The 25,190-nt window shown below is 41.9% G+C and overlaps 1 protein-coding gene across 14 annotated transcripts in view; it reads right to left on the reverse strand.

The window, feature by feature from the left end:
• Positions 1-25,190, reverse strand: part of LOC144503002 (lysine-specific demethylase 2B-like) — a 237,834-nt gene that overhangs the window by 35,206 nt on the left and 177,438 nt on the right. For all 14 annotated transcript variants that reach the window (XM_078227483.1, XM_078227489.1, XM_078227486.1 and 11 more), the window contains one exon: positions 6,936-7,160. In XM_078227483.1, the coding sequence (XP_078083609.1) occupies positions 6,936-7,160 (225 nt within the window). The remainder of the gene's footprint in view (positions 1-6,935; positions 7,161-25,190) is intronic.

Here is a 25,190-nt window from a genome sequence, read left to right on the forward strand (position 1 = left end):
AGGGCTGAAATGGTTGCTACGAGAGGACACAGGTTTAAGGTGCTGGGGGGTAGGTACAGAGGAGATGTCAGGGGTAAGTTTTTCACTCAGAGGGTGGTGGGTGAGTGGAATCGGCTGACGTCGGTGGTGGTGGAGGCAAACTCGTTGGGGTCTTTTAAGAGACTTCTGGATGAGTACATGGGATTTAATGGGATTGAGGGCTATAGATAGGCCTAGAGGTAGGGATATGATCAGCGCAACTTGTGGGCCGAAGGGCCTGTTTGTGCTGTGGCTTTCTATGTTCTATGTTCTATAACATGGGGCCCACGTCGTCTTGACTTTCCAAGCCTTGGCTTGCTTAAAAAGTGGCTCCTGATGCTATCCCACTCCCCCATCACTCCTGCTCGAGTCAACTTCTGTTGATTCCCCCTTACCAATAAACTGAAATTTAAAATTCCTGCTTTTGTTTACCAAAGTGTCCACAACTCCATGCCAATTTACTTCTACAATGTCCTCAGGCTCTTTGTGTTAGCACATCTCCAACTCTGCATTAATTCCTCATTTACTGTGAATATCTTCAGTTTTCCACCTCGCCAACTATCTCTCCACCTTCGAAAGCAAAATCAAAACCTACCTGTTTAACTACAGCACAGTCACCAATTCTTTTCATATGACATTTGTTTCTGTCCTGTTTCATTTACTGTGTTAAAGGCATTTTATAAATACAGGTGGTTGCTGCAGGAGATTCCATGCCCGAGACATGATCCAAAGCAAGGGCAAAACAAAATCACCTGCAATCTATGAATGTACTCGACATGTTTCCATATTGATGAGTGTGTTGATGCTATTTCCTACCATTCATGATCACAATGCATTCAATGTAATCACAGTATTAGCAAAATTAACCTTCTGGAACAATTTCAAAACAGAACATTCTCACTGATATACAGCATAAAACAGGCTATGTCCCGTCCACCCTGTGTTCATGATCCACTTGAGCCTCCTCCCATCTAAATCTATCATTGTAGCCCTCTATCCTACTATCTCTCATAACTTGTCTACCTTTTCTTTAAATGCATCAATACTATTTTACCGTACTTCCACCACTTCCTGTTATAAACAGGCATGAAGTTTTAGCAGGATTACTCAGCAATATTCAAAATGCACCAATTGCTTAAAGTATTTCGTCAGAGTATTGAAACAGCTTCATACATCAAACAACTGAACTTTGTAGCTGTGCCTTACTGTCCAAATGCTGCTAAACATTTTTAAATGATCAATGTTCATGCCATTTGTGCACCTGATTTAATATTTATGTCAAGGGAATATAACCAATGTGGCAGTACAAACATTGATCCCATTTATCTAATTTAACCACAAATTCCTGTTTACTGAACACTATTTACACAGGTTAAACAATTAGAGCTTTAATGGATTGGACAGTCTTTCTGGCTTTGTGACCACGTGCTGTAAATGCATGGTAATATAGAAAACACAAATTAAAATAAGCACATGGGTCCTGGGCAGAATGCAGATATCCACTCCATCTGACGAAGGAGCTGTTTGTGCTGTGGCTTTCTATGTTCTATGTTCTAAAGTTCCCAGACTGAGAAAGGAAAAGAACAGAAGTTAACCCTTGGGAACCAAAAATCACCTTGGATTGGCTCCAGGAAAATTGAATGTCCACTTAAAAGACAGTGTAAAATATATTTGTGAAGTGTTTTTTCAATTGTGCTAAAAGAATAGAAATGTTCGGTCTTGTGGTTTAAAGTTGCTTACAAAAGACAGTATTTGGTCAATTGCATTTTTAGTCTTTTGTGATAGTAAAAGTCTTAAAACATGAAATCGTGCCATGTCATCCTTTCAGCTGTTAACTGGGAGTTCGAATTTATTTTAAAAAGTTAGCTATCTATATGGAGATTCTAATACTATTCAAGTTCCTACTAATCAGCAAAAATAGCTGTACCTTCTGGGAAATCCAAGAGTCAGATCTCCACTTTGAGGGAGGGAAAGCAGAGGTCTCTTCAACCCCACTTTTAGCAGCTAACATTAACCAGTACTACAAGGGCTGGGAACACTATTATTAGGGAATGGCAAAATGAGAGAAAATGTAAAGTACAGAAAGGATGAGTAAACAGTAGGGGAAGTGTATTATTTATATATTAATATTCATTTAATTGTAGCATTTGTGGGGGAAAAACAATTGCACTGATTTATACAAGCTTTTCCAATGTTTAATCCCTCATTGCAGTTTTGGTCCCCTTATTTGCGAAAGGATATATTGGCCTTGGAGGGAGTGCAGAGAAGGTTCACCAGGTTGATACCGGAGATGAGGGGTGTAGCTTATGAGGAGAGACTGAGCAGATTGGGTCTGTACTCGTTGGAGTTTAGAAGGATGAGGGGTGATCTTATAGAGGCATATAAGATAATGAAGGGGCTGGATAGGGTAGAGGTGGAGAGATTCTTTCCACTTAGAAGGGAAACCAGAACTAGAGGGCACAGCCTCAAAATAAGGGGGGGCCGGTTCAGAACAGAGTTGAGGGGGAACTTCTTCTCTCAGAGGGTAGTGAATCTCTGGAATTCTCTGCCCATTGAAGTGGTGGAGGCTTCCTCGTTGAATATGTTTAAATCACGGGTAGATAGTTTTCTGATCGATAAGGGAATTAAGGGATATGGGGAGCAGGCGGGTAAGTGGAACTGATTCGCTTCAGATCAGCCATGATCTTGTTGAATGGCGGGGCAGGCTCAAAGGGCCAGATGGCCTACTCCTGCTCCTATTTCTTATGTTCTTATTGCGACTGTTCAATGATCTTCAGCAGGAAAATAGTTGGCTAAGACAATCAACCTCAACGCCCATTGCCGTGGAAGGTCAGGGGGAAAAGTAATATTAGCTTGGATCTTCTCAAGGCGATTGTTGAGTGACCTATATTGGAACTTGTGCGAATAATGCACGAGAAGATGCAATGCATTCATGATCCCCGCCTCCCCCCAGGAGTCAAAAAACTTGTTGCTCTGAATATATCACAGAGGCACGAGTGAATCACTTGAAGGCTAATGAAACTATATGACAGTAATGTGGATTTAACATTAGAAGATTTAAAAAATCCAGATACTAGAGTGTAGGGTTCATTGGAGACATGGTTCCTATCAGGTTGGCTGAAAATCAAGATCAAAGCCACACAAAAATGGCTCTTACAACACAATTTTATAAATGATAACAGAAGGATAACTGCAACCTATGCCGAGCTTTAATGTCTTCTAAGCAGCTAAGCATTAAAAAGTTCATTCAATTAAGTGCAAACAACTAGAGTAGGAAATGGCTACATGACAGCCAATAAATTTCCAATCCATCTACACATTACTGCATAAACTATCAGCAGTCTTCGCTTGCCTTCTTAATAATGCTTTGAGTTTTGGACTCTCATAACAATTTGCTTACAACACCTTGACTAAATTCATTACAATAACTTTCATCATTTATTTTCATTCTATAGTTGGAGAATTTTTCTAGGCAAAATAAAAATGCAATATGATGCCTCCAAAGATTAGCATTGCTGCCTCACATCTCCAGGGACCTGGGTTCAATTCTGGCCTCAGGTGACTGTGGAGTTTGCACGTTCCCCCCGTGTCTGCATGGGTTTCCTCCCACAGACCAAAGATGTGTGGGTTAGGATGATTGGCCATGCTAAAATTGCCCCTCAGTGTCAGAGGGATTAGCAAACATGGGGCTGCAGGGATAGGGGCCGAGTAGGATTGTTGTCAGTGCAAGCTCGATGGGCCTAATGGCCTCCTTCTGTACTGTAGGGATTCTGTATGATAACTTGAGAACAAAATGGTGCACTTGCAGATGAAGAGGAAATTACTTTCAAAACTTCTGGAGCTAAATAAAGCAACTTTAGAAAGATTCTCATTTATGTGGTGATTCTACTGTTAAGTGGGTGTTATTTTTTTTTTAGTTTCTAATAACTATCTTCAAATTGTGGGGTTAGAATTTATTTGAAATTTAATGTTCTTGCATTGTGCACCTGTATTAATGTTTTCCAGAGCCATGAAACACTTTTGAATTCAGCATTTTGGGGATGAAATTATTTCTGGATGCTGTATTCCAGCCTTTAGGGTGGTTTTCAGGGATTGTAAACCACCAAAGCAGCCTGGAAGAGGGTTTCTGTATTGATTGGAACTGGCAAAATTTATGTGGAACAAAATGTACTCTGTTGGAATTTCCTTCCCCTTTCATGGGAAAAGCATTTACGTTGATAACGAACAAACACTTTTTTTTGTACGTTTAACATTTAACTGATAAAATATACTTTGGGCAAATTTTGATTTTAAAATACCGTTAGGTCCCAGACACTCGAACTGAACAGGTTACATTGAGTTTTTGAGGGGCCAGAGTTGAAAGTCTGAAGTACAGCCTTGAAATCTGGGTTAAAACAGCTTCTTCCCTGCTGCCGTCAGACTTTTGAATGGACCTACCTTATATTAAGTTGATCTTTCCCTACACCCTAGCTATGACTATATCACTATATTTTGCACCCTCTCCTTTCCTTCCCCACTATGTACTCAATGAACGATAAGTTTTGTCTGTACAGCGCGCAAGAAACAACATTTTTACTGTACACCAATACATGTGACAATAATAAATCAAATCAAATAATGAAAGGATTAATGAAAAAAATTCAGTCAATATTGAGTATTGCAGAACAATGCACAAAATTAATTTTAAAGTTTATTTATTAGTGTCACAAGTAGAATCATAGAATCATACAGCGCAGAAGAGACCCTTCGGCCTGGCAAATCCACACTGACTCATTAGAAATACCTGAACTCCCACCTAGTCCCATCTACCAGCACTTGGCCCATAGCCCTGAATGTTATGATGTGCCAAGTGCTCATCCACATACTTTTTAAAGGATATGAGGCAACCCGCCTCCACCACTCTCCCAGGCAGCGCATTCCAGGCCATCACCACTCTCTGGGTAAAGAGGTTTTTCCTCACATTCCCCTCTAAACCTCCTGCCCCTCACCTTGAACCTATGTCCCCTCGTGACTGACCCTTCAACCAAGGGGACCAGCTACTCCGTATCCACTCTGTCCGTGTCTCTCATAATCTTGTACACCTCAATCAAGTTGCCCCTCAGTCTTCTCTGCTCCAACGAAAACAACCCAAGCCTATCCAACCTCTCTTCATAACTTTAAAGCTTAATTCCAGGCAGCATCCTGGTGAATCTCCTCTGCACCCCCTCCAGTGCAATCACATCCTTCTGATAATGTGGCGACCAGAACCGTACACAGTACTCTCTCTAGCTGTAGCTTCACCAAAATTCTATACAACTCCAACATGACATCCCTGCTTTTGTAATCTATGCCTCAATTGATAATGGCAAGTCTCCCACATGCCTTTTTCACCACCCTACTAACATGCCCTTCCACTTTCAGAGATCTGTGGACAAACACGCCCAGGTCCCTTTGTTCCACAGAACTTCCTAATGTCCTACCATTCATTGAGTACTTTCTTGTCAAATTACTCCTTCCAAGGAGTATCACCTCACACTTTTCAGGGTTAAATTCCATCTGCCACTTATCTTCCCATCTGACCATGCCGTCTATATCTTCTTGTAGTCCAAGACACTCCACCTCACTGCTAACCATCTGTCCAATCTTTGTGTCATCCGCAAACTTACTAATCCTACCGCGCCCCCCCCCCCAACATAATCATCAATGTCATTTATATAAATGGCAAATAATAGGGGGCCCAACACAGATCCCTGGGGTACGCCACTGGACACTGGCTTCCAGTCACTAAAGCAGCTTCTGTCATCACCCTCTGTTTCTTACAACTCAGCCAATTTTGAATCCACTTTGTCAAATGACCCTGTATCCCATGTGCATTTACCTTCTTTACGAGTCTCCCATGCGGGACCTTGTCAAAGGCTTTGCTAAAATCCATATAAACTACATCGACTGCACTAACTGCGTCTACACACCTGGTCACCTCCTCAAAAAATTTATTTAAAATGTGTTAGGCATGAACTCCCTCTGACGAAGCCATGCTGACTATCCTAATCAAGTAGGCTTACATTAACACTGCAATGAAGTTACTGCAAAAATCCCCTAGTCGCCACACTCCAGCACCTGTTCAGGTACACCGAGGGAGAATTTAGCATGGCCGATGCACCTAACCAGCACGTCGTTTGGGCTGTGGGAGGAAACCCACGCAGACACATAAAGAACGTGCAGACTCCGCACAGACAGTGACCCAAGCTGAGAATCGAACTTGGATCCCTGGCACTGTGAGGCAACAGTGCCACCTTGCCGACAATTACAATGCGCCGTGTTGACAAAAAAGTGTTTTGTTGACCAATAAAATGTCCACACATTTCAAAACATCAATGAGGTTTTTCCTTTGAATCTAACAATGCAGATGGAATTGACGAATATCTAGTGAGAAAATATAATCCCATCCTCTGAAGTGTAATACTAAAATGTACCACTGGAAGTGATCCATCAGATTCACTTCTTTCATTTATGATTATTTATACTACTGCTGGCTGCCTTCTTTTAAAGTTGAATGTCTAACAATTTGTTAACTAGCTTAATCAGAACAGAGTGGATGATTAGATGGTGTACCTATAATCTTGCTGTGTCTCAGGTGATTTTTTGAAATCCTATTTTTTTCCGGTTCGGAGTCACACCAGACCTGATCTGGAGTTAAATGCTCCCTTTTCACATTGACCGAACAGTGCAATAGCCCAGGACCTCCTCATTCAATGTTTTATTGTGCTCAAAATACAATTACTTCAAACAATGTACAAAGGCCCATTGAGCTATTTTTGGATGGGCAGGATTTGTAAGAATATTGCTAACCAAAAGCAGCAGCCCAAATATTCTATCACATGCATCAACGTTTCCCATAAATGTATCAAACGGAAACATTTCACGATGTTGTGACTTACAGCAATACATTGTCTCATGATACAGGACTGTTTCATTCTCCCTGGTCCTCCAAACTTCTTCATGTCCTTGCAGAAATGACACTCGCCACATTCTGTTCTTAGACATGCCTCGCATTTTCGACATCTTGTCCTCCTCCTGCGCGCTCCAGCTGTAGCCCTGTTTGCGGCGAGTTTCACAGCTGCAGAGGTTCCAAGCTTTCCTTTTGGCCTTCCTACTGCTCTATTCTGTAAACAAAAAGAAAAAATCACTCAAATCAGCTAAATATGCTCAGATCACTTTCTTCCCCATAGCCTGTACACAGAAGTACCAAAATTCAGTATAACACAAGGAGGGAGACCAACTGTCCTTTCAACATCACGACAAATGATAACAGACTTAGCAAATTTATGATAAGATTGAAATATTGGGAGTGCCAATCTCTCATGAGACAGAGTAAGAGAAAATATGACGTTCTAAAATAATTTACTTTCTAAGACTTAATTATAACGGTGCAGCAAATATTAGAAATTTGCAGCAAGTGACCATTGGGAGTTAAAAACGCCTTTATTTTCTCCTTGTAGTTGTCTCTTCTTTTTCTCTTAAAGTTGCTTGAAGTTAAAAGCAAGAATTTTACAGCTGGATGGTAATTCTTTATTGAAAATTTCTTATTTTCACATTTTGGGAAAGTAAATTTAATCATTCTCAGCCATTAACTCACTTTGAGGGGATACACATTATGTGAGTTAACAACCACATTGAATCAATTCACTCTCTTATGTGGGAGAGAGCCCTGGCTCAGAATCATATCCAGCTCACATTAGCTGTCATTACTTTCCTTCTCAAATGCTCATCAAATAGTCTAACAAAAACTGTACAACTGTGCACATTTCCTGTCATCACAACACACTTCCTGTGTCAGACCTAATTGCGAGCAATTTCCTGCCCAATTTCTTTACTTGAGAGGCAGTCAAGACTGCATGGAGCTGGTTCTAGGAGAAATAAAGTGTCAGAGGAGAACCTTGTGTTGCCCACATATTTATGGAAGCTGTTCCCATGCCTGCAGTTAATGCTACCAAGGGACAACACGGTGAGGAGCAGGGAGCCAAGTATAAATCCTTCAGGGACTTAGGAAATGGCTGTATAGGAAGAGAATCCCTGGCTGGATATTTTTGGCTGCTTTCAAACAAGTAGGAATGGAGCCAACTGAGGGGAATCAAGGAGAAGTGGGCACGAGAGTTAAGACTAAGAAAGAAGATTGCAATGGTTATAGATGATCTATCCATATCAGGGATAGATTAAGCAAGACAGAGATAAGACACCATGATCAGCCATCTTTTCTCCACAGGGCCTATCCATTAATGAGGATTCAAGTCTGCTTGATCCCTTCTCCAAATTCTTATGCCCCTCTTTGCCTTTACAGTCTTTCCACACTGTCCCAAGTGGATTGCCACCTGGCTCAAATTCCTTTCCTGATGCCTTCATCCTCTTCAGGCATTATAAGTAATTAATTACATGGTCAGAGTCCTTCCCTATTACCCATCTCCATCGTGTCCAGGGAGATTCCTCTCCAATTTTCCCTATGCACCAAAAATAGCATCCTAATTAATTTTAAATATGCTCATCTTATATGAATTCTGGATATTTCCAAACTTATCAACATTACAACCTCTGAAGCAGAAGACTGTGGGTTTAAGTCACAATACACAGACTTCAGCACAAGATCTAAGCTAACACCTGACAAGAATGTTGCATGTTGGAGCTGCTGGCTTTCAGATGAAACTTTAAACTGAGGCCCCACCGGCACTTGCAACTGGATGTAACAGATCCTGATACACTATTCAAACAGGAGCAGGGAAGGTGTCCCTAGTGTCCTGGCCAATAGAAAAAATACTTGTCTGATGTCAGATTGCTTTATGTGGAACACTGTTGTACGCACGTAATGTATGTAAATAGTCAATTGGTTGTTTACAAATGGGCTGTGGTGCTTATTACATTACAACAGTAACTATACTTCAAAGATACTTTATTAGCGGCAAAGTGCTTTGGGATGTGCTGGTCTGATGAAAAGTGTTTCAAGAATGCAAAGTCCTTTGAATACTTCAATCTGCCAGCAATGCAATTTTAAAACAAAAAATGGTTTCATTTAAATGTATGTCAGGCTTTTCAACAGAGAGCTTTAAATATAAAATGAAGTAGTGACAACCTAATTTCAGTATTATAAATATGTAATATATATATTTATATAAATATAAACAGCTATGAAAAGCCCATAGCCACTAAATTCTTGTCAACCTCGCACGTGGCTTTCTCATGTTTTCCGTTTCCCAGATGTGTAATCAGATCACTTCCTTGTCAGTGTATTGTAATTGCCTTAAAAGGAATAGCACGCATCAAGCGCAATATATTTAACTTTGCATATAAACATCACAAATGTGTTTTGGACCTAAACCACCAAAATATAACACCATGGGAGACCAATTAGTAAGATTCTTAAAAATATGAAGTATAATTTTACATAAAACATTTCAGATTTACAGTGCAAGAGGAGGGTATTAGTAGAACTCAACACGAATCCCAGTTGGGCATGTTGCAGCCCTTGGGTCTCAACGTTGAGTTCAGCAACTTTAGATTTTGGCCTTTCTCCTTCATCTTAAACTCCACTTTAAAAAAAAAAATCTCATACATGCATTACCTCAAACCAACCACCCCCCCTCCTCACACCATAACCACCTGTCTTTTGTTCTTAATGTTGCTTACTTTTTGTTGCAGTTTCTCCAGTTCTAAGTCTAAGGACTCGAAACGTTAACTTTGTTTCTCTCCTCGTAGATGCTGGAAGACCGACTGCGTTTTTCCAGCATCCTCTGTTCTTGTTTCAGATTCCAGCATCCACAGTACCTTGCGTATTTCAACATAAATCTCACTGGCCTACTACCTTCTCGTAGTCTTATCTTCTCCTGCTTTGGATATTTATCCAATTTTTGCTTAAAAAGATGCACTGGTTTCTGGCTCATGATGCTCAAGTTAATTTAACCTAACCTCTCTCCTCATGGTTACATTTTATTCCTATGGTGGGACGTCCAAAACTATATACAGTACTCTTAATTGTGACCTTGTAACTACTTGTATTTACATAGGGCCTTTAATGTAATGAAATATCCCAAGGTGCTTCACAGGAACATTATAAAACAAATTATAACACCAAGTGCATTAAGGAGTCTTTAGATCAGATGACCAAAACTTGATCAAGGAGGTAAAGTTTAAGAGTGTGTTAAAGGAGGAAAGTGAGGCAGAGAGATGGGGGTGGGTGGATTCGAAGCCACGGTCACAAATAGTGGAGCAATCCTGAGTAAGAATGCACAAGAGGTCAGAATTAGAGGAGCACACATACCTTGGAGGATTGTGGGACTGGAAAAGACTATTGAGATAGGCAGGAGTGAGGCTCTGGAGGGATTTGAAAACAAGGATTTAAAATCAAGATGTGGCTTGACCTGGATCCAGTGCTGGTCAAGCACAGGGTGGTAAAGAAACAGAATTTTCTGAGTTAAGACTCAGGCAGCAGAGTTTTGGATGACTTGAAGTTTACAGATGGGAGACCAGCCAATTAGAATAGGCAAGTCTAGAGGCAACTACAGCATGAATCAGGGTTTCAGCTGCGGATGAGCAGAGACAAGGTGAAGGCAGGCAATGTTATGGCGGTGGAAATAGGTGGTCTCAGTGATGGCACAAATACGAGGTTATCCCAGCAAGATACAGGGGAGAAATTTGATTTGATTTATTGTCACATGTACAAGCATGCAGTGAAAAGTACTGTTTCTTGCACGCTATACTGTATCTAAGGAAGGATGCGCTGGCCTTGGAAAGGCTGCAGAGAAGGTTCACAAGAATGATCCCTGGAATGAAGAGCTTGTCGTATGAGGAACGGTTGAGGACTCTAGGTCTGTACTTGTTGGAGTTTAGAAGGATGAGGGGGGATCTTATTGAAACTTACAGGATACTACGAGGCCTGGATAGAGTGGACGTGGAGAGGATGTTTCCATTCGTAGGAAAAACTAGAACCAGAGGGCACAACCTCAGGCTAAAGGGACGATCCTTTAAAACAGAGATAAGGAGGAATTTCTTCAGCCAGAGAGTGCTGGATCTGTGGAATTCTTTGCTGCAGAAGGCTGTGGAGGCCGGGTCATTTAGTGTCTTTAAGACAGAGATAGATAGGTTTTTGATTAATAAGGGGATCAAGAATTATGGGGAAAAGGCAGGAGAATGGGGATGAGAAAAATATCAGCCATGATTGAATGGCGGAGTAGACTCGATGGGCCAAGTGGCCTAATTCTGCTCCTATGTCTTATGGTCTTAGACCACCTATTTCCACCGCCAGACAAAGCACACAGTTCATAGAGAAGGAAGGGAGAGAGTGCAGAATGTAGTGTTACAGTCATAGCTAGGATGCAGAGAAAGATCAATTTAACGTGAGGTCGGTCCATTCAAAAGTCTGACGGCAGCAGGGAAGGAGCTGATCTTGAGCATAACCGGCACCATTCCTGTGAGATGAGACAACAGAATAATTCTGTGATTCCCCAATTCACAGCCTGTTTTATGTTGACCATCAGAAACAGAAATACGACACACTTTCCATCCACTCACCCTAGCAGCCATAAGGTCATGCAACACGTTTTACAAAACCTTTCCAAAGAGGAGAAAGAGATGATGACTTAATAGTTAGTCATACTCACCGAATCATACCTTGTCAGTGCCCTAGACTTTGCCATCACCATCCCTGGGTATGTCCTGTCCCACTGCCAGGACAGACATGGCAGTACAATGGCATACATTGGAGGAGTGGGCCCTAGGAGCCCTCAGCATTGACTCTGGACCTCATTAACAATCTTGAGAAGGAAATATGGGCAAGGAAACCTCCCTCGGCTGATGAATCATTGTTTCTCCACATTGAGCAACATTTGGAAGAAGCACTTAATATATTTTATGGATGAAGGTAAACAAGAAGGTACAATAACTGGAGTAAAATGATATGCCTCAAGTAAAGACATGTATCTATCTAAATAAAGTTTTTTTTCTTTAAATTGAGTAACCCTAGTGAGGGTCCAGGGCCCTTAGTTCAGTACATCATGGACAAAACAAGAAAGTAGCACTAAAATTAGCTTATTTCCATGAAATCGCAACTTCCTGGCTCAAATATTCTAGGTGCAGCTGATGCTGCATGTTTACCTGTCTGCTTTGTTTTTGAAATTGGCCAATAAAAGGATCATTATAAAGTAAACTTCTATCTGTACATTTGTAAATATATCATAAATACCGTGCTCTTGATTCAGGTAATTGCAAGTCACCAGACTCGTCCTTTTTTTGCATGGTTTAACGCCAATCTACTTTAATATTAATTTGATTATTAAGGAATTGGCCATTTCTGATTATTATAACTAACCTCTACTATGAATGCATAATGTCAGCAAACGATAATGCAAAACGATTCTGCATCAGATACTGCAGTATCCCAATACTGGATCATTCTTTCCATCCCTCCATTACCTCCAAATTGTCAATATTCAATGCTGGATGAGCAAAATTTTCCTCTGAAAATCAAAGCCTTTGTCTTTGGTCCCAATCAACAACTCCATCACTCCCTCTGGCAACTATCTGAGGCTCAATCAGACTTTTTGCACCCTTGGTTTTATATCTGATCCTGAGATGTGCTTTCGAATACATATCTGCAACATCATTCAGCATCAGAAACAACATGCCCAATGAACACCACAAAGCTTTCCTCATTGACATCTGGGGACTTGTACCAAAATTAGGAGGCAGTCAAGAAAAACTGGCAGTCGTACTTGCCGAATCATACCTTATCACCAGTTTCTCAGACATCTCCATCACCATCCTTGGGTATGTCCTGTCCCACTGCCAGGACAGATCCAGTAACGATGGCAGTACATTGGCATATAGCAGAGAATAAGTGGCCCCAGGGGTCCTCAGCATTGACTCTGGACGTCATTGGCATGAGAAGGAAATACGGCAAGGAAATCTTCCTCAATTGAAAAATCAATGCTCCTCCACGCTGAACGACATTTGGAAGAAGCACTTTGAAGTGTAGTCCGGGTGGGGGCCCAGGTCCCTCACCAAAAGTGGCTCAGTAGTACCACTAGTGACCGAGTTGGCCAAGTCCTGAAGAACATATCTGGGGCTGCAGCAGGTGATGAGGGAAGTGACAACATGGAAAAACCTACCTCACTAACCTACCAGTCAGAGCTGCATCTGGTAAAAGTCACCATCGCAAAGTCCTCCAGATGCTTTCCAATATATTGTTGCACTACCATTATGCTTCATAGGATAGATTCAGAACAGATTTAGCAGCTTAAAACTGCAACCCATTAGGTATTATCGGCCATCAGTAGCAGAATTGTATTCAACCATAATCTGCAACCTCATGGCCTGGCACATCAATCATTCTACCATTACCAGCCAGTGTACCAATGCTGGTTCAATCAGAACTGCAGAAGAGCATGCCAGCAGCAGAACTCAACATACCTAAAATGAGGTGTAACCTGGTGAAGCTTCAACACAAGACTACATGCATCTTACGTGTCAGCACCAGGGACCCAGGTTCAATTCTGACCTCGGGTAACTGTGTGGAGTTTGCACATTCTCCACGTGTCTGTGCGGGTTTCCTCCGGATGCTCCAGTTTCCTCCCACACTCCAAAGTTGTGCAGGTTTGGTGGATTGGCCATGCTAAATTGCCCATTAGAGTCAGGGGGATTAGCAGGGTAAATACGTGGGGTTACGGGGATAGGGCCTGGATGGCATTGTGGTTGGTGCTGGTTCAATGGGCTGAATGGCCTCTTTCTGCACTGTAGGGATTCCATGATCAGATCAAAGCTCTGCAGTCCTGCCACATCCAGCGGTGAATGGTGGTCGACAATTAACTAACCAAGGAGGCTCAATGCAACATACATTGAGAAATATTTGTACACATACACACAAACTGTATGCATGCAAGAGGAGAATGGATAAATGCAGTTCTCCCCTTTAATCTGAGGATAGCATTGGTGGAGAAATGGAAGGGGGAAACGGGGCACAGAGAAGGAGAAATGGGTTACATGTTTAGTTGATGGTTTAACACTTCTGATGTTGCTTCTTTTCAGCTCTGGCCTTTACTTGGATTTAGAAACATGTCACAGTTAGCAAACTATAACTCATCAGTTGGCCCCATATGAGGTGGAAGAATTTTTAAAGAAAGGAAATAAATAAACTTAACAGCCCCCCCCCCACCTTGCGAATGCTGGTTAGGTGCAATAGAACATAGAACATAGAAAGCCACAGCACAAACAGGCCCTTCGGCCCACAAGTTGCGCCGATCACATCCCCACCTCTCGGCCTATCTATAGCCCTCAATCCCATTAAATCCCATGTACTCATCCAGAAGTCTCTTAAAAGACCCCAACGAGTTTGCCTCCACCACCACCGACGTCAGCCGATTCCACTCACCCACCACCCTCTGAGTGAAAAACTTACCCCTGACATCTCCTCTGTACCTACCCCCCAGCACCTTAAACCTGTGTCCTCTCGTAGCAACCATTTCAGCCCTTGGAAATAGCCTCTGAGAGTCTACCCTATCCAGACCTCTCAACATCTTGTAAACCTCTATCAGGTCACCTCTCATCCTTCGTCTCTCCAGGGAGAAGAGACCAAGCTCCCTCAACCTATCCTCATAAGGCATGCCCCCCAATCCAGGCAACATCCTTGTAAATCTCCTCTGCACCCTTTCAATGGCTTCAACATCTTTCCTGTAATGAGGTGACCAGAACTGCGCGCAGTACTCCAAGTGGGGTCTAACCAGGGTCCTATAAAGCTGCAGCATTATCTCCCGACTCCTAAACTCAATCCCTCGATTAATGAAGGCCAGTACGCCGTACGCCTTCTTGACCGCATCCTCCACCTGCGAGGCCGATTTAAGAGTCCTATGGACCCGGACCCCAAGGTCCTTCTGATCCTCTACACTGCTAAGAATGGTACCCTTCATATTATACTGCTGCTTCATCCCATTGGATCTGCCAAAATGGATCACCACACACTTATCCGGGTTGAAGTCCATCTGCCACTTCTCCGCCCAGTCTTGCATTCTATCTATGTCTCGCTGCAACTTCTGACATCCCTCCAAACTATCCACAACACCACCTACCTTGGTGTCGTCAACAAACTTACCAACCCATCCCTCCACTTCCTCATCCAGGTCATTTATGAAAATGACAAACAGCAAGGGTCCCAGAACAATGACCCAAACAGGCGCCTGACTGTGGCGACCAGGGGATTTTCATAGTAACTTCATTGCAGTATTAATGTAAACCTTACTTGTGACACTAATAAACAAACTTTAAACTTTAGAATGTTTGGTGGTTTAATGATGGCCTTTTATTCCAGACATTCTCTGGGTGTTATATAGGAAACCGAATCCTAGAGGGAACAGACTAAAGGAACTCTCCCAGTCAGTATTCCTTTTGGCACTCACAATGAATCCATTATACGGTGCATGAGACAGGGGCCCTGACACAGCAGCATATAATTCAATGAAATCAATACGGATATTAAGTAACATTTACCAAAAAAATCAAGTGATGAACTCGAACCATGCATGCTGTCTAAGGGTTGAATTCCAAATCATTATTGAAATGTTTTCAGCCCAGCACCGTTTAAAGTTACATGGAGAATGATTTCCTGCACGGAGCTCTCTTTAGGCCCGAGTAAAATGTTACAGTGGAGGGGGAGGGAGGCTGCGATCAACACTCGCGAGCGACTTAAACATTTCTCCGCAGAAGTCTCTTCCAGCATTCGTTCCCCCCAAAGTGCCATGAATGCACAAACCCACAGCCATTTACACAACTCATTGTTAGAAAAGCCCAAGATTCCTCCGCCCCTCCCCCCACACAATCCATTGCAGCAAACAAGGCAGCCCGGCTCTTTCCAGCATGATCATATTTAATAGGTTTCCTCCCGCAGATAATATCTTTTGTCAAAATCCCGTCCCCGGACTGGAGGCCATGCTGCGTTAATGACCCAGATTGAAACTGCTGTACTTTGTGCAACAGCAGCAACGCCACGCTCTTTTCGAAGTTGCTTTGCTGTATAAACACTACAATCTTTCCTACACACTATTGAAAAACTAGGGTCAAAAGGGAACGACTAAACCATTGCAAATCACAAGAGCACAACATGATAATTGAAACATTTCAGGCGCTAACATGTGTCGATTTGCTGGTGATCCGTTCACCAACAATATATATGAACTCTCCAAAAATGCCTGTTCAATGTCCTAAAGGATAAGGTTTTATGGGTCATTACTTTGTGATCTGGGTAACGGATACCTGCCTTGGTAAACACGCAGGACTCAGAATGCCACATGTTTCAACTTTAAAAGTAGCAACCATCAGTAAAAAAATGAACCAGGCTGTTTGCAGCCTAAAAAAACATGAACAGCCACTATCATTATTCACCACAACAGAGCCTGGCTTCAGCTTAGTTACTTTAGGCTCTGACATTGTTTCCCCCAATAAGGGCTTTCTAGTTTTGTTTTTAAATAATGCTTCCACTGCGTCCACAACCAAAGCTGAAAGCTGACCTGCTCTGGGTCTGAGTCATACTCCTCATCATCTCCACTCAGGGACATGGCCAAATCTCAGGCTGGGCCCAGCCAGGGACAAGCTGACATGGCTGGACTGCTGTAGTAACGAGTCTCCACCATAAACCCAGCTTCCACACTCAAGGCTCATCAATATTCATGAGGGGAAGGTCAGGATGGGGTTGAACCGTTTCATTTGACCAATCAAAAAGAGGCAGATGTGTTATTTTGAAAAGCAGACAATAGAGAGCTGGTTGTGATTACACACCAGAGTCAGCAGGAGGAATGACATTGTAAGGGCACACACGCGACACATTCACAAATCACCCCTGCTAAAATGACTTTAGAGCTCTTCCCCAGCCCTTCAGACATCTAACAATGACTAATATTAAACAACTGAACACAGAAGAATTTAATGCACTGGGCACTACGAGTGGAGATATAATCAGAGAACATTTACAACATTATTCCATGCTTCCGTTTATTTATTAAAGCACTCGTGTCGTTTCAGCCCCCGTATAAACACTGCTGCCAGCTGGCTGATACAGAAACTCATACTCTTAAAGGTTCAGTTTAAAGGTTCACATGACCAAAATGTGAACTTTTTTTTGCTCAAATCCATTGTCCAGTTAATGCACAAAATAAAGCTTCTTGGTCTGGTTTGGCAGCAGCTCATGGCTAAAAGCTGACAAAACAATAAGGAAAACAACCAAAATATTTATTGTCTCCGAATAAAATCCGTCAGAGGATTCAGTTCTAGTTTATCTATACTTTTGGACAAAGGAAATTCCTGCGTTCATAGAGAATATTTCAGGAAATCCTGAAGTACTTCGCAGACAATGGGTTACTGCATGCAGTGCACTGTTGTAATTTGGGCAAACACAGGAGTCAGTTTTCTTACACTTGTACAAAAATGGATCCCGAAGACAACAAACGATATAAACGACTAAGATATGTGTTGTTGGTGATATTGAATAGAGAGGAACATTGTCTGGAACACCAGCAGGATTCTCTATTCTTTTCCAAATCTGTTACATCCATCCAATTATACAGGTAGGGCCTTGGTGTTCTCTCTCATCTGGAAAACTGGGATTATGCCTTCTGTGGACCATAAAGGGCTAAATGAACAACCTCTGACACATAGGCAAGAATGTTATCGCATTGCCTAACTACCAACGGTGCTGAGCGTTCAATGTCAATATATCATGGGGGAGGGAGCATAGCAGGGTGAAGGAAATTAGATATACAAACCACAAGCCACTTCATGAAAGATCTATCTCAACAACAGCTTGTCTTTGCATGATGCTGTTAACCCAGTAAAACATCCCAAGATACTTAACAGAAGCATTACCAGACAAAATATGGCACCAAGTCACATGAGGGAATTTTAGGACAGGAGCTGGATTAAAGAGGCAAGTTATAAGGGCTGCCTTAAAATAAATTGCAAAGAGCTTAGGAAGGGAATTCCAGAGCTAAGGCCCAGACCAGCTAACGCAGAGCTGTAAATGGTAGGGCAGAGGAAATCAGTAACGTGTTACAAACAGTAAGTTTACAAGGTTGTTACGTTTTGAGACTGTTTCTTTAATCTAAGGTAAAATAAATGAATACAAATATGTGACCTATTGTGAATTCAGCCCGACAACAAGCCTAGGTAGTTTAGTTACCAAGGGGACAAGAGGGGATCAAGCCAAGAGACTTGCAAGTTGTTTACACCTGTGAACAATGGCAAGAGCATCTGTGTTCACTGTGTTAGATCTCTGAATCGCAGAGGGAGGTGTAAGGAGGTGTTAAGAGTGTCAAGTTTCATTAACGGTTATAATTTAAACTACTTATTTAATTCCAAGCTCGACTAGAGTTGAGGATATAGAAGATAGTTAATTAACATTTCTGCCTGGATGTGGCCCCCTCACCTTGCCATGGAGAGGGGCTTCAAAAGGGGAAGAGCCCATAGCAAGCCACAGGAGTTTCGTGTTACCAGGTTTTCTAAGATATCACTGAACTTCGTAGACCCAAGTCAATCTAAAAGAAGCTGAGAGGGCATGCTGGATTACAGAAGGAGCCAGTCCTGCACCGTAAGCAGAGAAAATGCTGAACCTGTTGTGCACTGGAGCTCACGCTCAGATTAAAGAGACCAAATTTGTGAGGATCTCAAGGAGGGTGTAACATTCAACTACCCTGGATTAGAGAGAAAGAATCTCCAGTGCAACCATCAAACTGAAAGGCAGCTCTAGGATTGAAAGTTACCCAGCTAGGAAGCAGGCCATGGGTATGGAGACTAGCTTTGGATTGGTTACAGAAGAGTAAAGTCCACTTAAGAGATAGCATAAATTATAACCACGGTGGGGGATTGTCAATTGACTGTGTTAAAAGTGGCATGGGGTATCTTTTCTGTCATTCAAATTGTAAGTTGTCTACTAAACAGTGCTTAGTCAAGTTGCTTTGTTTGTTATTGTAAAAGTCTTAAAACTTAAAATTGTGTCAAGTGATATTCTCAGACAGTCACTGGAAATTCAAATATTTTTTCATAAGGGGTAATAATCGGAGGAGTGCAAGACCTTGGAGGGTTGTTGGAGGGAAGCCATGGAAGATCTTAGCCCAGGAATGCAAATTTTCAAATTGAGAATGGACTGGGAGATGTATTTTCATGGCGGAAACAATGGCAGACCTCCTGAGTCAACTACAACTTTATAGTAACATAAATTGCCTGGTTGCTTGATTGTTCAATTGGTAAATCCAACAGATATATTAAACAGGAAGGTCCCTGGTCGGGGTCCCTGTCTGTGTTTAATCCGGTGCTCTCATGTGGGATGCCACAATTACCCTCTGTGATCCTTGAATAAGGGATAAAGATACAAAGAACAAAGAACAGTACAGCACAGGAAACAGGCCCTTCGGCCCTCCAAGCCTGTGCCGCTCCTTGATCCAACTAGACCAATCGTTTGTATCCCTCCATTCCCAGGCTGCTCATGTGACTATCCAGGTAAGTCTTAAACGATGTCAGCGTGCCTGCCTCCACCACCCTACTTGGCAGCGCATTCCAGGCCCCCACCACCCTCTGTGTAAAAAACATCCCTCTGATATCGGAGTTATACTTCGCCCCTCTCACCTTGAGCCCGTGACCCCTCGTGATCGTCACCTCCGACCTGGGAAAAAGCTTTCCACTGTTCACCCTATCTATCCCCTTCATAATCTTGTACACCTCTATTAGATCTCCCCTCATTCTCCGTCTTTCCAGGGAGAACAACCCCAGTTTACCCAATCTCTCCTCATAGCTAAGACCCTCCATACCAGGCAACATCCTGGTAAACCTTCTCTGCACTCTCTCTAACGCCTCCACGTCCTTCTGGTAGTGCGGCGACCAGAACTGGACGCAGTACTCCAAATGTGGCCTAACCAGCGTTCTATACAGCTGCATCATCAGACTCCAGCTTTTATACTCTATACCCCGTCCTATAAAGGCAAGCATACCATATGCCTTCTTCACCACCTTCTCCACCTGTGTTGCCACCTTCAAGGATTTGTGGACTTGCACACCTAGGTCCCTCTGTGTTTCTATACTCCTGATGACTCTGCCATTTATTGTATAACTCCTCCCTACATTATTTCTTCCAAAATGCATCACTTCGCATTTATCTGGATTAAACTCCATCTGCCACCTCTCCGCCCAATTTTCCAGCCTATCTATATCCTGCTGTATTGCCCGACAATGCTCTTCGCTATCCGCAAGTCCAGCCATCTTCGTGTCATCTGCAAACTTGCTGATTACACCAGTTACACCTTCTTCCAAATCATTTATATATATCACAAATAGCAGAGGCCCCAGTACAGAGCCCTGCGGAACACCACTGGTCAGCCAGGGTTTCCACTCCAGTTATCACCTGATATTCAATATCCTGTTGAAAAGCATCATAATGGGTTTTTGTGGCTGAATGGCCGGCTGGCATTCACTGTCTGGCCTCACGCAGAAAGAATGATACTAGGAGGAAACTAATTTTAACATGTATTGTTACTTGCAGAAACGAAGTGAAGGAAAAGTGGAGGTACTAGGGTTCTAATCACCAGCCTTTGATGGTTTACCTGATCGCGTGACAGTATAGCTTATGTTTCAATTGAACATTGGCAAAAGGACAAATCAGTAAAGTGATCATTACTGGATGTATGCGTCTATGAATGTAAGATCAGGCTGAATTGGATTGTGACACCTCGTGAAGTCAAATAGCCTAACTCAAAACGCCAACACATTTCAAAAACTGAGTGTAATCACATCCTGACATGGTGTTCTAGAGTGCTAATCTGCTGCACAATGTCATTTGACCAAAAAGATGTTTTGGAATATAGGGCCGGATGTTACTCTCAGCAGATAACAAGTGCCATCAGCCATTCATTATGCTTACACTTGCCCACAGACTCTCTATGGGCTTTTACATGGAACCTGTGGTATTTAAAAAGTCATTTTGACACTTTGTCCTCTACAGAGGATATGAAACCTCCACGAACAGCGAAAGCAACTGTGTATCTCATTAACCAGAATGAAGAATTGTTAATCAGACATGCAGAGTCTGTACCAGGATGTGCAAGTTAGAATATTGCATTCAATGTCATATGTACAGAAAGCGAAATAGAATAAGAAAGATGGAACTAAGAAAGGGAGATGAAAGAAAGAGAAAGAAAAAAGTGTGATTTTAAAAAAATCTCCCAACTAAAACTCAATTCTAAAGGAATTTCAATGTTGGTATGGGTGTTTGGCAGCAATTTAAAACTTACACCATTAACGGTTCAGTTACACTGGCATGAACAAGCAAAACCTTCTGGTGAGTTTGGTGTTGATTTATCACTTGTAGTAGTGACTGATGCCATGGCACGTGCTTTAATGCCGAATCTTTCAACGAGACACTTTTACAGTGAATCTTTTGGTGGAACAGGGAAACCTGGACAGCAACTTCCTGATTTCTATGTTTAACTGTGTAATGTGTGGGGGCTCTGAAAGTTGTCTTCAATTTACATGTTAATAGTGGTAGGCATAGACAATTTCATCTGCAAAATATGATTAAAGGTTAAATTTTAAAACATTTTAAAATGTGGTCTATGCTTCTTTAAAAGCCATCTGTAGAATGTTGCTGAAAAGGAATAAAAAAGCTAATACATTTTATTTTCTCTTTTGACAGGCAATTGATTATGAAGTTAATTTTTATAACTAACTGCACAGAATTGGAAAATCCTGGTTGATACTATATCATAAAGCCATTTGTTTAAATATTACTTCTGAAAAAAAACACGGTGTCAAAGTTTTTTGTTTTGCACTCATCAGGACAGATTTGCAAGAATACCAAATCTCAAAATCAACACCAAATCTCAAAAGGAACAACAGTTTATACTTCATGAGAAGAGGGGGCTGATTGATTGGCAATTGAACGCTGATTGGTAGAAGCGTTGCCAAGGAGAATGCACCAGGAAACAGTTAACTGCCAAGCTTTTGTTTAAATTCAAACCAGGAAAGTTGACTCCGATTGGCCAAGGCATTGACAATAGGGAATGGCTGCTCCCCCCAGCTTTTGTTTAGTTGAAAAAGGTGGAATGCATAGACATGTTTTTCTGGTTGTAAAAGGCAGTATGTGAATAAATATAGCTTCCTGCCCAAGTGAGTGAGTCACACTGCAAACCCAACTGATGACCTGAAATTGGTTGTTAGTGTAAGCCTTAGCACAATTAGGATTGTTTAGTAAGTGTTGCCTTATCACAGAATCAAATATAACATTGGACATTATGTTCCGAGTGTTTCAAGCATGGGCGAATTGAGTACAGTGAGTACTTCGCTGGCTGCAAGTAACCAAATAAATTTGTTTGTTCAGAGAGACAGGAATTGAAATATAGGCCTATTAAAAATTTGGTTTAAATTGTCAAATACAAGTCCTATGTACAATGTCTGTCACACTATAAATACATGACTATAGTACAAGAATCTGAGCAATGCTTTTCTGACTTGCTCATGTTGTCCAAACTACTTTACTCAATTACAGAGAAGAACAGCTACCAATCAGAATGGGGAAAAGCAATCATCACAAAGTCACACAAAAAAATTCATCCAAATTTTTGTTAAACTATGTTCAAATAAAATTTGCTATCACCCATCAAAAAATTCTTAATTTTCAGGAGAAAAAAAAATCACTATATAAAATTTAATTCTTTAGTGTTACAAGTGCAAAAGGTGGAAAATTGTGGTGGTTATTTCCAGTTCCTTTTCATAAATTTGGTTTATGAGACTGTTGGGAGTTGAAGTTTCAATCCTGTGCCCGAGACTACAATATCCGAACATTACCATGATAAACCTTGACATGACAATATAGGAAATTGGAAGACTGCAGCAGTGAGTTAAGATACTCAAGCTCTTCAGCTGACAAATATGGGTTTGAGAACACGGACTCCTGACTGCCCTCGAGCTGCTCATACAATACTGTGGGATGAATCTCAGCTTTCAATCAGTGTTCTCCACCCAATCATGGTTCCAACCTCTTCCCAGCAATCTCAGGAACAGTCACCTGTTTAAGTCGATTACCCCAGGGTGGGACTTTTAAAACACACTCCCATAGATCTTGAAATAAATCAGACGATGTGCCTTGCACAACTGAATCAATATTGAATGAATCAATATTGAATGACTCAATATTGAACAAGGCAATTGCTTCTCACTTGATACATGGAATTCTCAATTTTGCTTTCAGTTTACGCTGCAACACTGTATTTTGGAAATTGGGTACTGATTGTGGCACAGTTCTTTAAACAATAAAGTTGTAAAGAACTTCAGCAAAAATTAGGAAAATAAAACACACAATGCCCTTACAGAAGCCACCCACTCCGCAGATAGCCTTAGATGTCTCCTAGTTATCTTACCATTTAGATAATAAAGCCAGTGTTTAATTCAGTGCTTCCCAAAGTTTTTCCCACTGTGACACCATTTCAAGACTTGAACATTTCCATGACCCCCTCAGTAGGAGCTGTGCAAGGGCAGAGGTGGGGCCACTGTGTTCAGTCTACACTTATTTTTAAAAACTTAATTTTGCAGTGGGTCTTTTGGATCAGGGATCCAAGCTCCATGGCAAAAGTTTGCTTAGGACCCCCAGTTTGGGAGGCCCTGGTTAAATTAAACTATTTTTCAACATCTGCTCTGGCAAACCAAACAAAATATGAAAATAACCAGTGATCACAGTATATTCAAGTGAAACAGTCAAGGTGACAGGGATACTGGTTGTAGAAGTGGCAAAAAAGATTGAGAAAACCTCAGAAGCTACTCAGGAAGCTCAATAGTAACAATCAGACCCCAGCCGCGACACTATAATGCAGAAGGAAAAAAGGTTACAGATGTAGTAACAGCTAGAAATTCAGAGATAGCTGGGTTAAAAATGCAGATCATAAATCACAGGGGATTTTAAGTCATGGAGAGTTAATGGCTCAGAAAAGGGGATTGGCATGTGTTACCACAAGGACAACAGCTGGACTTGAAAGAGCGGGAAAGGTTGAAGGCATACTGAAGGCAACAGCAAGAAACCCAATGGTGGTTGTCTATTCAGGATTATTGACATAGAAAGAAATGAGAGTCATATGCAAGGATTGTCTTGCAACACAAAGAAAGAGGATGCAAATACTTTCTGGTATACTTCCAGTGAGACAAAGGGGGAATGTGATGAGATTCAGGGTAAATCTTGGTAATGGGTATGAAATGAGCTGCAAGGTGGGAAACATTGGAAGAAATATATTCGGGGGAGGGTGGAGTGCTTTGAGGTACAAAGAACAAAGAAAATTACAGCTCAGGAACAGGCCCTTCGGCCCTCCAAGCCTGCGCTGACCATGCTGCCCGACTTAACTAAAACCCCCTACCCTTCCGGGGACCATATCCTTCTATTCCCATCTCATACATGTACTTGTCAAGACGCCCCTTAAAGGTCACTACCGTATCCGCTTCCACTACCTCCCCCGGCAACGAGTTCCAGGCACCCACCACTCTCTGTGTAAAAAATCTGCCTCGTACATCTCTTTTAAAACTTGCCCCTCGCACCTTAAACCTATGCCCCCTAGTAACTGACTCTTCTGGGAAAAGGCTTCTGACTATCCACTCTGTCCATGCCTCTCATAATCTTGTATACCTCTATCAGGTCTCCCCTCAACCTCCGTCGCTCCAGTGAGAACAAACCAAGTTTCTCCAACCTCTCCTCATAGCTAATGCCCTCCATACCAGGCAACATCCTGGTAAATCTTTTCTGTACCCTCTCCAAAGCCTCCACATCCTTCTGGTAGTGTGATGACCAAAATCGAACACTATATTCCAAGTGCGGCCTCACTAAGGTTCTATAAAGCGTCAACATGACTTGCCAATTTTCAAACTCAATACCCCGGCCGATGAAGGCAAACATGCTGTATGCCTTCTTGACTACCTTCTCCACATGCATTGCCACTTTCAGTGACCTGTGTACCTGTACATCCAGATCCCTTTGCCTATCAATACTCCAAAGGGTTCTGCCATTTACTGTATATTTCCTATCTGTATTAGACCTTCCAAAATGCCTCACATTACCTCACATTTGTCCGGATAAAACTCCATCTGCCATCTCTCCGCCCAAGTCCCCAACTGATCTATATCCTGCTGAATCCTCTGATGGTCCT

The sequence above is a fragment of the Mustelus asterias genome, chromosome 13, assembly GCF_964213995.1.
Source record: "Mustelus asterias chromosome 13, sMusAst1.hap1.1, whole genome shotgun sequence".
NCBI classification, from domain to species: domain Eukaryota; kingdom Metazoa; phylum Chordata; class Chondrichthyes; order Carcharhiniformes; family Triakidae; genus Mustelus; species Mustelus asterias.